This window comes from Chrysochloris asiatica, unplaced genomic scaffold (genome assembly GCF_000296735.1).
Source record: "Chrysochloris asiatica unplaced genomic scaffold, ChrAsi1.0 scaffold00001, whole genome shotgun sequence".
Taxonomy (NCBI): domain Eukaryota; kingdom Metazoa; phylum Chordata; class Mammalia; order Afrosoricida; family Chrysochloridae; genus Chrysochloris; species Chrysochloris asiatica.
Genome location: NW_006408519.1, coordinates 11,328,505 through 11,344,400, shown reverse-complemented (window position 1 = coordinate 11,344,400; position 15,896 = coordinate 11,328,505). Strand labels below are relative to the sequence as shown.

At 38.3% G+C, this 15,896-nt stretch overlaps 1 protein-coding gene across 1 annotated transcript in view; it reads right to left on the bottom strand.

Annotated features, from left to right (window-relative positions):
* PKHD1L1 (polycystic kidney and hepatic disease 1 (autosomal recessive)-like 1) overlaps positions 1-15,896 on the bottom strand; it is a 214,294-nt gene that overhangs the window by 76,764 nt on the left and 121,634 nt on the right. Inside the window, exons 47-50 of the mRNA XM_006830825.1 lie at positions 10,370-10,611; positions 7,502-7,638; positions 3,197-4,226; positions 1,577-1,768 (exon numbers count right to left, since the gene is read on the bottom strand). Of these exons, the coding sequence (XP_006830888.1) occupies positions 1,577-1,768; positions 3,197-4,226; positions 7,502-7,638; positions 10,370-10,611 (1,601 nt within the window). The remainder of the gene's footprint in view (positions 1-1,576; positions 1,769-3,196; positions 4,227-7,501; positions 7,639-10,369; positions 10,612-15,896) is intronic.

The window sequence follows — 15,896 nt, the reverse complement described above, 5'->3', positions numbered from 1 at the left end:
GCAGCCCGATTCGTAACCACTACGCTACCAGAGCTCCTTATATATATATACTTTTTTTTTTTTTTTTTTTGGAAAAGTTTTGGTGATGAGAATGACTAACAATTTCAGTAGAAAAAATTTAAAAGGTCTTTTGCAATATAAAGAAAAATCTGTGATTAATTGGTTCTCTTCTATTTTTCCTCTCTCCAAGTTAATTAAATTTTATGTTAAATTTATGCAACCTCTTTCCTTAAAATATTTTTGGGAAGAAGCTAGAAGCAAGACTTTGATATTAATAATCATTGATATCCTTTTGGAGAAAGACAAAAGAAATTCAAGAGGGGAAGAAATTCATTAATTCTTAGGTTTACGAGTTAATGTTAGTTTTTAAAGGGCCTTGAGCAGAACCACTAAAAGCTTATATTACTAAAAACTTGAAAAGTGATAGAATTATAATAATTTGGATTGTTGCTCAACAAATATTCATTCATTCTTTCTTCCTGAGGCAGAGTAGACTATTGTTACTGGTTGACTTTTGGGGGAGGGCCAATGGCATATTAGGAGCTCTGGTAGCGTGGTGGTTACAAATTGGGCTGCGAACCACAAGGTCAGCAGTTCGAAACTACCAGCTGTTCCATGGGAGAAAGATGAGGCTTTCTGCTCCCGTAAAGATTTACAGCCTCAGAGACCCTGTGCAGGGTCACTATGAGTCAGAACCAACTCCACGGCACATAACAACAACAATGGCATATTAGCAGGACTTTCTCAGGCAATAACTTGAAAAGAGGTTGTTTGAACATGTTTGCTCTCTTAAAATTGCCAATGCCTTGAAAAGAGGTTGTTTGAACATGTTTGCTCTCTTGAAATTGCCAATGCCTTGAAAAGAGGTTGTTTGAACATGTTTGCTCTCTTGAAATTGCCAATGCAATGAAAAGAGACTCCTACTCATCACAGTACTTAACAACAACAACTCATCACCCTTCAGCCTGAGCCCTGGATGGAAAATGCATGGAGCAGACCTGAGTCCAATCCACAAGCACATCTGGGGTTCCAGTTATATCTTTGCTGTTATTGTTGCTGTTAAATGTCATCGAGTCAGTACAGAATCATAGAGACCCTTTATAGGGTTTCTGAAGAGAGACTGGTTGGTTTAAACCACCCACTTTGCAGTTAGCAATTTAGTGATTATCCTACAGTGTTACACCAGGATTCTTTTACAGGTAAATCAACATAGTCTCTAGCAACTGGCATGTAGCTACTCTGTTAGCTTCTCTCACCCCATCTAAGTCAGCAAAGAAAATCAAAATCATTTGAATTTAGTGGCAGAAACATATATTTTTACTGTCTTGCTTCAAGGGCTATATAAACTTTCCTGCTCGCTATTGTGATATATGGGGGGTTCCTTAATCATCAGAATATCATGTTGATCAATGCATTTATTCAACATTTCTCAAATACACAACTGAGTTTGTCACTTGTTTCTGTCTGGACTCTGACTGCTACAAATATTATGCATCAAGTGAAAATTCAAGAAGATGACTACAAAAACGTAGGAAAACATTGAAAATTATTGGTTTAAACTGTTATTTATACTTACCAAAAGAGTCTGAGAGAACCACATCTTTTTCCAGCAGCGATACTGGTGAAGGCTTATTGAATGCTAAGCGGTGAAAGCTGACAGAGGCATCGCAGACCGACCCAGGGTATCCAATGCTCCACCCAGGTTCTTGAGTGCAATGAGATGGATCCAGCAAAGAGCTGTATGGGATAACAGTGTGTCCTTTGTGTCCTAGGGAATGAACACAACTGTGTGTTTCTAGTTTACACTTGTTGTTGTTAGGTGCTCTAAAGTGCTGTGACACATAGAACCACATGGAGCAAGGGGACCTCATACTGATTGTTCAGTTGACTTCCTAGTGAAAGAATGTGTTGTGGATGTGGCTGAAACACGGGATGTGAATTAACATGAAAGTCAGAATAGGTGATAGGAAATGAATCTGTAACTTGGTTGAGGGCACCCAGAAGGATTCACATTCAGCCAGGCTGACCCCAGGACAGGCACTTTTAACAAATACACCCCCAACTAACATTAGCAATCTAAATGAACTATGTGAAACAATAAAGGTTACAAAAAATTTTATATCAAAAGCACCCAAGAGTTTGCATTCTTTAAAGTAAAATTATATCAGACACAGTAGTAGGGAGTGCCGTTTATTTAAATATTGAGATAAATATTGTTTTCATTCTCTAAAGAGTCTGTCAAAAGCAAATCTTTGAGATCTGTAGGCTTACTTGTCAATTGTGTCAATTATATAGTATTATGCAGTATGCATTGTTATTGTTAGATGCTATCAAGCCAATTGTGACTCAGCAACCCTGCTTACAATAGAAGGAAACACTGCCCAGGCCTGTACCACAGTCGTAATTGTTGTTGTGTTTGAACGCATCGCTACAACCACTGTGTCAATCTACTTCATTGAGAATCTTCTTTTTCTGACCCTCTAACTTTACCAAACATGATGCATAACACACACAAATGCTTGCTATCTTACTTAGACAAGCCTTTATCATTATACATTTGTAATACCTCTACATTATAGAAACAATGAATATTTACAAAAAAAAAACTATGGCATACTCTGAGTTTGAAATGTTAAAAAAATGTTTGAGCTAGAATATATACTGAATTTTGTATTAGAGGTAACATAGTCTTTGAACCAATTGTAAACCTGATATGGGAAAAAAGGGGTATACACAGGCCTGAAAATTACTTCGGCCCTGCAGAATAATTTCACAGGATATATCTGGTCTGTCTATATTTCTTGTGTAATTTATGGGTCTATGGAGTATGGCTGGTGGGAGAAACTGGGTAGATGTAAGTAGTTTCTTATGTGTATAATTAATGGGCTATAAGATGGAAGAGTTTGAAAATTGAAAGTCTATAAATATTGCTCAAAAATTTCTGTTAAACCAAAATCAAAGTGCAAGTGCAAGAGGAAAAGGGCATATTTGGGGACAGTGTCTGACAATTAGGGCCTTTTCCACAAAACAAGGTCTCACCTGTGCCTGGTACTTGCCTCTATCCTTTAAATCATTATAAAGTGGGCAACCAGGTTAGGTTTCTGATTCATGTGAGTTTTTCTTGACAATTCTGCTTGCCATGGAATAAAAAACATATTTCCAATGTATTTTGTCACAAATTAAAAAATAGTATTACCTGTAAGTGAGCCATCAACATCGATCAGTGCCATTTCATGTTCCCATCGAAATCCAGCCTTGTTTGGTGTGTTAAAATACTGGATGTCAACAAATTTTGCACTCCAGCCTCCACATCTGTCATTACAAACTCCTGTGATGGATGTCACTCCTAGTGCTACACAGTTGGCACGGTCAAAGTTCATAAAATGTACAGAAGATATAGTCAGGCCTGCACTAAATGGGAGAAGCAGGCCTTTCATCGTGCAAAATGCAGACCCCATCCCCAGTTCATCCAGATGACCAACTATTTTGGCATTTTTAATCACTGCTCCATTAGTTTCACCCCAACCCCCAACATAAGGAGCCAGGATTCTCTTGGTCTCGATTCCAGCCTCGTAATTATTTACCATCACAAAATTATGGAACTGAAGGGCACCACCATGAACCCATTCAGCTCCTTTTTGACAATTCCAAGTAGTAAGTGAATTAAATATTGCAGTCACTGGCATTGTAGAAGTACAAGCTCCTGTTTGCATGGGGAAATATTCTTCAAATATCCACAATCCGAACCAACCTTGGGAATGGACAGTGTTGTTAAAGAATTCTCCAAGAGGAACTCTTTTTTGGCAAATGTTTTGGTCATAGGATGGTCCATCAGGGTGGTTGTTCATTCGGTACCAAAAGCCAAAGTGAGTGCCACCAGCAGCTGCATTGTGCCGTATGGTGTTGTTTGGGTTGGTTACCCAGAATGCAGCTGGGGTCACATCATCATTCAGAAGACTAGTACTTTGTTGTACAAATACTGCCAAGTTATACTGCAGGATATTACCATGTTCAATACCATCTTCTATGAAAAATGCTCCTCCCTTGATATCATAGATGATATTCCTCTCAATCAAAAGGTGATGTGTGTTATGGATAGTAACAGCTCTGTTATAGGTCTGGTGAATTGCACAACCTCTTACGTAAGATTTAAACTGCAAATCTCCCAGCAGGTGCCAATGTATTGGATACCGCCCTAAACGGAAAGCTTGTCCAGCATGGAATACCTGTCAGATCCAGAAATCACAGCTATTATTGCTCCACAGAGACTCAGCATTTATCTGGCCCCTATTTTCCTGGTCCAAAATATCTCCAATTTTATATTATCAATGAAATACACTTCTATCTTCCATTTTCCTTAGGTTTCTAATTTTAAAATGTTATTTGAACCTCCAACCCACCTATGCTTAGATGTTCCATGTATAATAGCCATATTTTTCACCAAATAAATTAATAACGAATACATCAAAGCTGTCTTTGACTTTTCTGGTTTTCAATTTAGTCTATTAACAACCTTGTGTGATTTGAAAATAAAACTCTTTAGAATAGTTCCTTTCCCCCATTTCTTGACTCTTAGCTAAATTTTGTAAGTGCTAATTTATGTGAATGATCATATTCTTTACCACAACCCCATGAAATAGCCATTATCACTCACCTCATTGCATAGTTGAAGAAAGTGAAGTCTAGAAAGACTAAATATCTTGCTCATGATCACAAAACTCTCTGTGAGTGCAGACTGACCTGACTCCAGAGTCAGTGCTCTGATTAACCACTCTGTTTTGTCTTTTCCCCCCGATAGGTCTGTGGTCTAATAATCTAATATCAAAACCTGTTGCTGTCAAGCAAATTCTGACTCATGGTGACCCATAGTGCAGAGTAGAAACGTGCCAGAGGTTATAAATTTTTATGGAAGCAGATTGCTACATCTTTCTTCTGTGGAGTGGCTGTGGGTTCAAATCACTGAACTTTCAGTTAGCAATCAAACTCTTAACCACTGCACGAACAGGTCTCCTTTATACAGAGGCCTCCTTATACATGTGTGCATGTGTGTATCTGTGCATGCATGTATGTGTAGAAGGATCCTATGGGGGGGAGGAAAGAAAATATTCGGGTCTCTGTTATTTTTATTTTTAGTTGACAAATCAAAATTATGCATTATTCATATTTAATATATGACTTGACCCTTGTGCCTGTACTCAGTGGATACTCAGATACAACAGGTGTATTGCATATCCAATAGGAGGGAGTTTCACAGCATGGAGGCAGTGACTGTCACACTAATTAGTAAATTGGCAGTTTAGGCATTGTTGGATGATCAGATTTATGGGTTTTACTACATAGCTTTGATTAGATTAATTCTTACAGCAAGGGCTTGGGGCTTAAAAAAGGTTCCCGATATGAAAGTGTAAATTGAAGATAATAATGCAATGATAAACAAACATAAATGTGGGAGAGTTGAAATTTGTTCTCCTTTTAGTAGAATCTCTTTGTCAATTGTACTTCTAGAAACAAATAAACTGATAGTTAATCAGGAAAAAATCCTGTTGTTAAGTATTTGACGTATACACTTACATTCATTCTTGTTGACAACAGATATCATTCATAGTATGTTAACTAATCATAATAAACATAGCTATTTTATAAATAAATGTATATTCATTGAGAGTAGTGTGCTTAAAAATTTGATATTGAGAAGAATGTTGTTTCTGTTAAGTGCTATCAAGTCAATTCTGAATCATAGCAACCCTGTTGTATAGGGTTTCTGTTGGAGACCACCAAGGACAGACACAGGAGGAAGGAAGTCACATCTGGACCATTGCATAAGGAAGCAGAAAGCTGCACCTTATTGCTAGTGTCATGACGGAAAGCTGGATTGGTACGTGATGGCCAGATGTGATAACCAGCACCCTGCATTGTTCTCTCTCAAAACCTACTCATGCATCCCTGAATTATAGTCGTTTTTCTCTTCCCTAAGAACATTTCCTTCATCTGTATAACGTCAAAAGACCCCTGTAATGTCAGTGATGTATGGCACCCTGGGGGGATGTAAAGGCTGGAGGTTAATAAATATGGAGTACCACCATGTCTTGGGGCTCTTGGTCCTAGAGATCATGAGTCCTGCTTGGCTCTTGATCCTTGAGGTCATGAGTCTTGCTGTCTCCCTTAATCCCTAACTTGTGTCTGTGTTTTATTTCTAAATTGCATTGTCTCTGCCACCCTAGTGGTGTGAGCTGGACGCACACAGGTTTCCAAGGATTGACTGGTGAATTTGAACTATCAACCCTGAGGTTGGCAGCCCAGTGCTTATCCTATAGCGCCACATCAGAATTCCTCTGACAAGAATGCACATTATAAAAGGTCTGATTTTTAATTCTTGCTTTTAAGACTTTTCACTGATTTACTTCATTTACCAGTTAATTTCTCAAATGCCACTATTTTATTTATCTTTGCATAGAAGCATGGTTGCTCCATACAATAAACACTGGACTTTGAATTACATGATCCATGGGTCAAGCCCACCAGCCACTCCATGGGAGGAGGATGAGGTTTTCTGTTCCAGCAAAGGCTATACAAGGGTCGCTATGAGTCAGAACCAACTTGAAGGCAATTAACAACAGCAGATCCATCTTTGCAAAAATTAATTTTTGTCTTTTGTTCTTTTTCGATCTTTAATATTAACCATCCACTATATCCTTTCCTAGTTTATATTCTAAGGGTATTTGTTTATTCATTTCAGTAAGGAAAAATGTTTTCACGGAAAACCATTTGCTATATGAACTGACTATAAATCTATACTCCTAGACAAGTACAAGATTCCTCAAATGGCTATGCCCAGCTGTCCTGACTTAGTTCCCATGCCTTGGCTTCTTCCCCAGTAGCACTGTGGACTTCTGGTGTGGTGCTGTAGGAACTGCGCAGGACCACAAGGTCAGTTTGCACCACAAGATCTGTAGTTCAAACTCACCAGTTGCTCCTCAGAAACTCTATACTGGGTCACTATGAGTCAGAACCAACTCAATGGTACTTAACAACCATAACAATAGCACTCTAATTTACTCAATCCCTTCAGGCTTTATTTTCATTAAGGAGACTGAGGCAAGTGCTTGCCAAATGACATTGCTCTCGTAAGTGTTGCTGATCATCCTTCCTCTTTCTCTTCCTCATCTCTCTTCCATTCCCCTATTCCCTCCCTTTCATTCCTCCCTGCTTCCCTTCTGTCTCCATTCTTTCTTTTCTTCCTTTTTATTTATGGATGCTTGGCAGAAACTATGTTGATACTTGATTACATAGGCTGAATATGAATAAGATGCAGATAGGATCCGAATCACAGGAAAACACGCATATTTTAAAATTAATTACATAATTTGTATAAAATTATAATTGGGTATTTTAATATTATTCACTTATCTGTACATGATTCTAAGTAGCATCTGGCAAACAGTAGGAGTTTAATACCTGGAGAGGTATTAAACCTCTATGAGTTAATAATAATGTCTCTTACCTCTACATACTCTATTCGTCCAGTAACCATATCAGCACTAGGTACAGGACTATGAAACATGATACAGCCTCCAAACTGGTCACTTCCTATTTCTTCTCCAAACTTTCCTTGGAGACATGTCTGTGTAGCAAATTCACCTTTAAAAATATTTTGAAATTATCATAAAAATCATTTCATAGTCTTCTTATCATATAATGAATATTTTTCTCATCACCACTTAAGTATATCTTTTTATTCATGTACAATTTCCACCCCATCTTTTATATAAGCATAAGAAAAAAAAGAAAGGAAGGTAGCATGGTGAAACTGAGGTATTTATTCTCCGGGATTTTCCCTGGGGTGAGAGGGTCTTTCGGGCTCCTGCATCCCTCAAAGAAAGGGCACAATTCCTGGTGGGTAGCCTCTTCACACAGCTCTCTCCACTTCTGGGTTTATATAACTGCTTCTTCCCTTACCATATCCAGCCTGGCTGTGGTATCAGCATCGTGCTTTTGACTAGCCCTTTGAAGAGCGATGTGGTGACTGTTATGTGGTGGTTAGAGATGCTAGTGGAGGATGCTACAACAGACTTTGGTTCCCTGAACTCAATGGGAAAATGGGAACCATTTAATATCTAGTGGGTAAGACACCAGGGCACTCACCCACTAGATATTAAAACCTCAGTTGCTACCAAGTCAACTCAGATTCATGGTAATTCTCTGTGTTTCAGCGTAGAATGGCAGAATAGAGTTTGAAGTGGCTGATTGTTAAAAAGTACAGAGTCGGGCCTTTATTCTGAGATGCCTTAGGGTAGACTGCAGCCATTAGCCTTTTGGTAAGCAGCCTATTGCATTAATTGTTGGCACCACTAAGGGACCCCATGAGGTATAAAGCTAGGCTTAGTAACAACACTAATAACAGGTCAGAGGGATAATCAAAGTGTGATCTTGTTCCAAACAAATGAAGTAGATGGGTAGCACATTATGGTGCTCTTTGGCATATATACAAGAGAGAGTAAAAGTACTGCTACAAAATAATTGTGGTGGTAGTTATGTGCCTTGTAGTCAGTCCCAACTCATAGCAACCCTGCATAGAGTTTCTACAGCTGTAAATCTTTATGGGAACAGAAAGCCTCATCTTTCTCCCATGGAATGGCTGGTAGTTTTGACTTGCTGACCTTAAGGTTAGCTGCTGGACTCATAACCACTACACTACCAGAGCTCTTTTCATAGTAACAGAATATCGTCATAGTAAATTTTATTAAATAAAAATATCTACTGTCTTTGGGATATCCTTCACCTAGGTCTAAATGCTTCTGAAAATGTCTCCAGTTTTCTAATCCTTCCTCAAAGAACTCTGAGCTCTTCTACTTGTACCATGTCCAAAGGATGCTTTTGACATTCTCAATGGACTCTATTTCTGCTCATTTTAAATACTGAGTTTGGGGAACAATAAGAAGTCTGAGTAGGTGATATCAGGGCTGTAGGGTAGATGGGGTAAAGTTTTCCAATAAAAGCCTTGCTGCCTTCAAAGTACATTGTTGTGATTAAAAAAAAAAAAAAAAAATCCTTCAGTGTTATTTTCCTAGACTTTTTCTCACCAAAGCAATTTTCAATTTTCTTAAAAAGTCTTTATAAGATGCCTTCATGGTCGTTCTGTGTTGTTCAAGAAAACCTATCAAGACTATTCTTTGGAAATCCTCAAAAACAGTTGCCATAGCCTTCTGATCTGGTTTCTCTCCCTTGAAATGAACTAATCCAGCAGATCTCCACAGAAACACAGTTTTTATTGGACCTTTGTGTTTTAAACATTCATTAATGCTCTGGACTGCAAGGTCAGTTTGAATCACAAGGTCAGCGGCTCAAGCTCACCAGCTGCTCCTCAGAATCCCTATACAGGATCCTTATGAGTCCGAACTGACTGTATGGCACTTAACAATAACAATAAATTTTAAATAGGGCAAATCTACTGTAAAAGACCTTTTTAAAATGTCAAAGAGCAATGATGCCACGTTGAGGACTACAGACCCAAAGCATAGTATTTTCAATCACCTCCTATGCAAGTGAAAGCTGGACAATAAATAAGGAAGACCATAGAAGAACTGGTGCATTTGAATTATGATTATAATTTCTGAAATTACCATGGACTGGCAGAATAAACAAATCTGTCTTAGAAGAAGTACAGCCAAAATGCTGGTTAGAAATGAGTGGGGCTGGTGAGACTTTATCACATGTACTTTGAACATGTTGTCAGGAGGGACTAGACACTGGAAAAGAACATTGTGTTTAGTAAAGTAGAGGGTCAGTAAAAAAGAGGAAGACCCTCAATGAGATGGACTGACACAGTGGCTGTAAAAGTGGGCTCAAACATGACAGTTTTGAGGATGGCATGGGGCTGGGTACTATTTCATTCTGTTACACAGGATCAGTATGAGTCAAACCTGAGTGGATGGCACCTAAAAACAATAAGACTAAAACAAGTGTAATAATGAAATAATTTGTCTGGAGCCATACACTGATCACAGAGACATATTTAAACATGTCTTGTTTGGAATAACCCCATGCAAGTAAGAACTGGAACCCTATAAGCAATACTTTTGACTTACCATCATATAGGCAGAAAAATCATACAGGTCCTGGGGACAGAAATCTATTTCAGGTTACCCAAGTGAAAATGTGCTGTTTCTTACTTATTTCCTAGACTCAAGCCAATTCACAGATTCAGAATGCCTCCTTCAAAACACCATTAGAATTTCAAATTTTCAATATTTAATTCTACACAAGACAGCAACTTGTTTCAATTTAAAATCCTGCATCTTAATATAAGCCAAGTAAACTTTGAACATGTGTGGCATGATTTTATCAGCCACACTATTGCTGCTAAAATTACCTGTGTCAAATCCATCCGGACATGCTGGAATTTTGTCATTCCATTCCACATTATCAGATCCTCTTATTAAGATATTTCTTGTAAGAATTCCAACTTCTGCTCTTGCCTCAAACAATGTTCCATCAGGGAGTGTGGCAGTGATTCCTAAGTGTCTGTAGTTCAGTGGGTCAGTGAGCATTATGTTGATGCCATCAGCAGACACAGATGCAATGGTCCTTTTCTCGTTCTCGCCTTGACTGTCTCTGGAAAATTTTAAACAAAAGATTTTTCATATTTAATGTAGACCTTACACATTTTTGGCTTATTTACTTTGTGCCATGTTAAAGACTTTAATCCTTGAAAAATAGTAAAATACCACCATAGCATGCAATATTCAAAAGAGGACTATGTAGATGTGATTTTACTGTTCCTAGTGACACTAAATTTTACAAAGAAATTTCAATTTAACTGAATGATTATTTTCTAAGTGCTACATTTGTACATATAACTGCTAACCTCTATCTAAGATTTTCAAAAGAACCAGAAGACTTAAAAGTAAATACCTATACCAATGAATACAGCATGAATAATAAACCATTGCAGTAGCAACAATGTAGCAGATGATGGATAAATAAAACATAAGGTAGAAATGTGACTGAAGTTGAAGGGAGAAACTGGGAATACTCAGTTATAAGATACCTGCACTGCCCTGGAAGAGGTGTGCTGTTATTTGAAAGTGGAGTTCAGTTAGCTGTACATTTTGAGGTTAGTGAAAGTATTCTGCATGATACTCTAATGGTATATATATGACATTATACATTTCCCAAAACCTATAGTACTATACAAGCAAAACACAAACCCTTAGTAACTATGGATTTTAGCTAATAGTAATTTATCAGTATAAATCCATCAGTTATAATAAATATGCCTCATAAAGGTCAAATGTTAAAATTAGGAGTATTCTTGGTATTTTCTAAACAATTTTTATGTATATGCAAAATTATTCTAAAAATAAAGTTATTAATCTTTTCATCACTAAAAAAAAGTAAATAGCAAAATAAGAAAAATACTCATGTTAAATATGATGGGCAAAGATTAACCACATTTCTAAACCATTCCACAAATCAAAAAGAAAAGTATGAGTATTCAAAAGATAAAGGGGCAAAGAACCTGAAAACTCCCATTTCATAGAACTAAATCATCAATCCCTACACATCTGTCAGTTTGCTGTACTGTTGTAGCATATGTGTTGCTGTGATTCTGGAAGCTATGCCTCTGGTGTTTCAAGTACAAGTAGGGTCAGCCATGCTGGGCAAGTTCAACAAAGCTATCAGACTATGTAGAAGGAATAGGCAGTTCATTTCTTAGGGATTAAACCCTGAAAAACATATGAAGAGCAGTGAAACCTTGTCTGATGTAGTGTTGGAAGATGAGTCAGCACCTCAGGTTGGAAGTCACTCAAAATATGACTGAAGAAGAGTTGACTTCTCAAAGTAGAGTAGACATTAATGATGTGGATGGAGCATTCTGTCAGACATAGTGTTGCTATAAATTGGAACCATCTTGATGGCACCTAACGACACACCATAATAATTGATCTACATTATTGAGCTATTACCATGTCTGTACTGTTGTTAGGTGCCATCAAGTCAGTTCCCACTAATAGTGACTCTATGTACGATAGAATGAAACATCGTCTGGTCCTGCACGATCCTCACAATTGTTATGTTTGAGCCCATTGTTGCAGTGACTGTATCAATGTACCTTATGCACAGCAGAACAAAACACTGCCCGATCCTGGACCAACCTCACTACTGTTGCCACACTTGAGTCCATCGATGCTGCCACTTGGTCAATCCATTTCCTTGGGGGTCTTCCTCTTTTTCTCTGACCCTCTACCTTACCAAACATGATATCCTTCTCCAGTGACTGGTCCCTCCTGACTATATGTCTGAAGTACGAGAGACGAAGTTTGGCCATCTTGGCCTCCAAGGAGCACTCTAGCTGCACTTCTTCCAAAATGCATCTATTGGTTCTTTTGGCAGCCCATGGCACTTTCAATATTCTCCTCCAACACCATAACTCAAAAGCATCAATTCTTCTATGATCTTCCTGATTCACTGTCCAGCTTTCCCATGCATAAGAGGTTACTGAAAATATCATGGCTTGGGTCAGGAGCACGTTAGTCCTGAAACTGACATCTTTGCTCTTCAACACTTTAAAAAGGTCTTGTGCTACAGATTTGCCTAATACAATACTTCTTCTCAATTCTCTCACCACCACTTTGACTTTGCTTTATTTTACTGCATACTATTTCTGATATACTTTTTCTTGCTTCTTAATTTACTGTCTGATTACCTGTAAACTCCCCAAACAAAGGAACTTAGTTTTGCTTTTTCTCTATTGTTGTTGTTGTTGTTAAGTCAGTTTTGAAGAATGGCTGGTGGCTTGAACCTCCAACCTTGTGGTTCAAACTGACTTTGCAGTCCAGTGTTTATCCTAAAGTGCTAAACCAAGACTCCAATTCTCTCCTAAATACCTAGAAAAAGTTCCTGGCAAGTAATAGATATTAGTCAGAATCAACTCAATGGCAACTAAAATAACAATAACAAATAATTATTAAACAAGTGAATGAAATAACTACAAAACAAATAATTAAGGGTCAGAATGAACAATCGCTATTAATTGTTATGGATGTGAAACTGGAGCTATCCAAATGAGCCGGAGAGGTTGAGACAGTATTCAAAGTAGGGCTAGCACTCAAGTGAGATTCCAAGCAGCCCAAAGTCTCTGTTGGAAAAGATTGTGGAGGAAGATACTGCAGATAGATTCAGGGGCACATGGACTTCAAAAAAGTAAAGACCTGCATTTAGGAGATACGGTTGATATAAAGAGTATATTCTGTAGTTGTTAAGTACCATCAAGTCTGCTGACTCACAACAACTGTGTATAGGGTTTCTGAGGCTACACATGTTTGTGGAAGCAGAAAGACTCATCTTTCTCTCACAGAGTGGCTGGTGGACTCAGACTGCCAACCTTGTAGTTCATCATCCAGTACTTACCATACAGAGCGACTGTGCTCCCATGAAAGGCATATATATTCATTTGGAACCTTTGAGGACCACACTGAGAAACCTAATTTTAAGTTAATGGTTCTCAGTTGGGAGTGATTTATCTACCCATGGAATATTTGGCAATGGTTGTAGAGATTTTGGATGTCACAGCTGGCAGGTGCTACTGATATTAATGGTACTATGCATCCTCTTGTAGGATGGTTATGAATCGGGCTGCTAACCTCAAGGTCGGCAGTGCGAAACTACCAGCGGTTCTGTGGGAGAAAGATGAGGCTTTCTGTTCTTGTAAAGATTTACAGCCTCGGAAACCCTGTGCAGGGTCACTATGAGTCAGAACCGACTCCACGGTCCTTATCAACAACAATGCATCCTACAAGACAGGACAACACCAAAAAAAATTGTCATTAGCTGCCATTGAGTTGGCACCCAAATCATAGCGAACCCATGAGCGATGTAAGAAAATACGACAGTGTTGGACCATCCCCAACACTGGTTGTGGTCCTATAGGGTCTTCAGTGGTTGATTTTTAGAAGTAGATCCCCCAGTCCTTGCTTCTCATCATCTATCTCAGAAAGCACCTCTGAAATCTGTTCAGTATCATGTTGTTGTTGTCAAGTGTTGTCGAGTCTGTTCCGACTCATAGCAGGGTTTTTGAGGAGTGGATGGTGAGCTTGAACCACCAACCTTGCAGTCCAACGCATTAACCTGAAGCACCACACAGCAGCATGAAAACCTCCTCTGACCGATGGCCTTTGCACATAAGGCAGATTGGTCTGCTATCAAACTGTGTTTCCCTCAGGGAACATGAGAATTCTACCATTAAATGAATAATTCCCACTCCCCCCCACACACCCATCAAAAAATTATCTGGTTTAAAATGTCATTAGTGCCAAGACTGAGAAACTCTGACAAGTGGAAGCCATTGGAAGTTCCTGAGGAGTTAAAAAAAAAAAAAAAAGATTAACAAGATCTCTGACTTTAAAGAGACAATGTCTGATTGTACATTATCTACTAAACAGAGAGAAACTTAGTGAAGTTACTAATGCACTTTCCTAACATTCTCTTTTGACTCTGTTTCACAAATTCTTTTCTTCCTTTATATGCCAGTTGAAATTACAAGTGAAATACATGAAAGTCACCTCTCTGAACATTTTCAAACTTTCCTCTGGATTTCCCACACAACTGCATAATAGAATCCCTGTTAGCACTTAAATCAACCACATTGCAGTCCTGTCACTTACCTACTCTACTTGCTGTTCCACTAGTTTGTTTCTTTATTCAAGCCAAAGGGGGCATGGCTTCATCATTTTGTATTTTGAGCACTTAGTACAATGCCTATCAATAACAGCCTTTTTGATTGAGTGATCAGATTAATGCAGAATGAATTCGTGTGCGGCGGTACATAGACGAATACAGCCCAAATAGGAAGCTGGTGTAATATTCCAGGTATGAGTGGCTGAGGGTCTAAATTAAAATGAAGGCAGGGAAAGACACATTTAAAAAAACTGATGTACAGGAAGTGAGGTATGATGATAATAAGAAGTTCCTTGTGAAAGTTTTTATGAAATGGAAGGGGAAAATAGCTAGAGGGAATAGAAGAACAAACAAACTTATTTTTAAAGATGAGAAGCCCCTTATTGGGTGGAGGATGCCAGAGGTAGCAGTGAATCCATAGTACAAGATTTCACAAGAGGAACAAAAAAGGAGTTCAGGTTGGCCTGTCCTGAATTGCCTTGAATTTAAATGATACAGCAATTTTTTTCAGAAATAAAAAGCTCTTAAAAATAATTTAAAAAAAATTTTTTTTAGACATCCAATAAGATGACGGATTAGACAGATGCATTCCACGGACCCTCTACAACAAAGACATATGAGACCAAATAATACAGACACAGATGAAAATCCTGAAACTCTGAATTTCAGAAGAAAGGTTAGAGAAGTAGATTGAATGCCTGCTGGGAGGAGAAGCTGAGCAGAAGCAGAGACAGCAAGAGACGGAGATATGACTGATGAATGACCAGTTAGATGTGGCATAACCACCTTGAACTGTTGTGAGCAGCTGACCAATGATAGACAACAGCCAACATTAGTCAAACCCATGCTAAACTGAGGTGCATAAATAGTGAATGAGAACAGTGTACACACTTCCATTCTCTAACTATACTCACAGGGGACAGCTGGTGAGAGCCTAAGAACACATCAACACACAATCATCAATTATATACGATGACAACCCCACAATGCCCCAGACACAACAAAAATTTTTAGTTCACGTGAAGAAACAAGAGAGAATGGCTGAAACAAATGACTAAGTTGCAGAGTCAGAAAACGTTTCGAGAAGGAAAGGTAATGGAACAAATTGAAAGCGAATTCAAAAGAATGATATTTAGACACCTTCAAAGGACTGACAAAAAGATCGAGGAAAACAAGGAGAACACAGAAAAAACCCTTAGAATTCAGGAAAATACTACAAG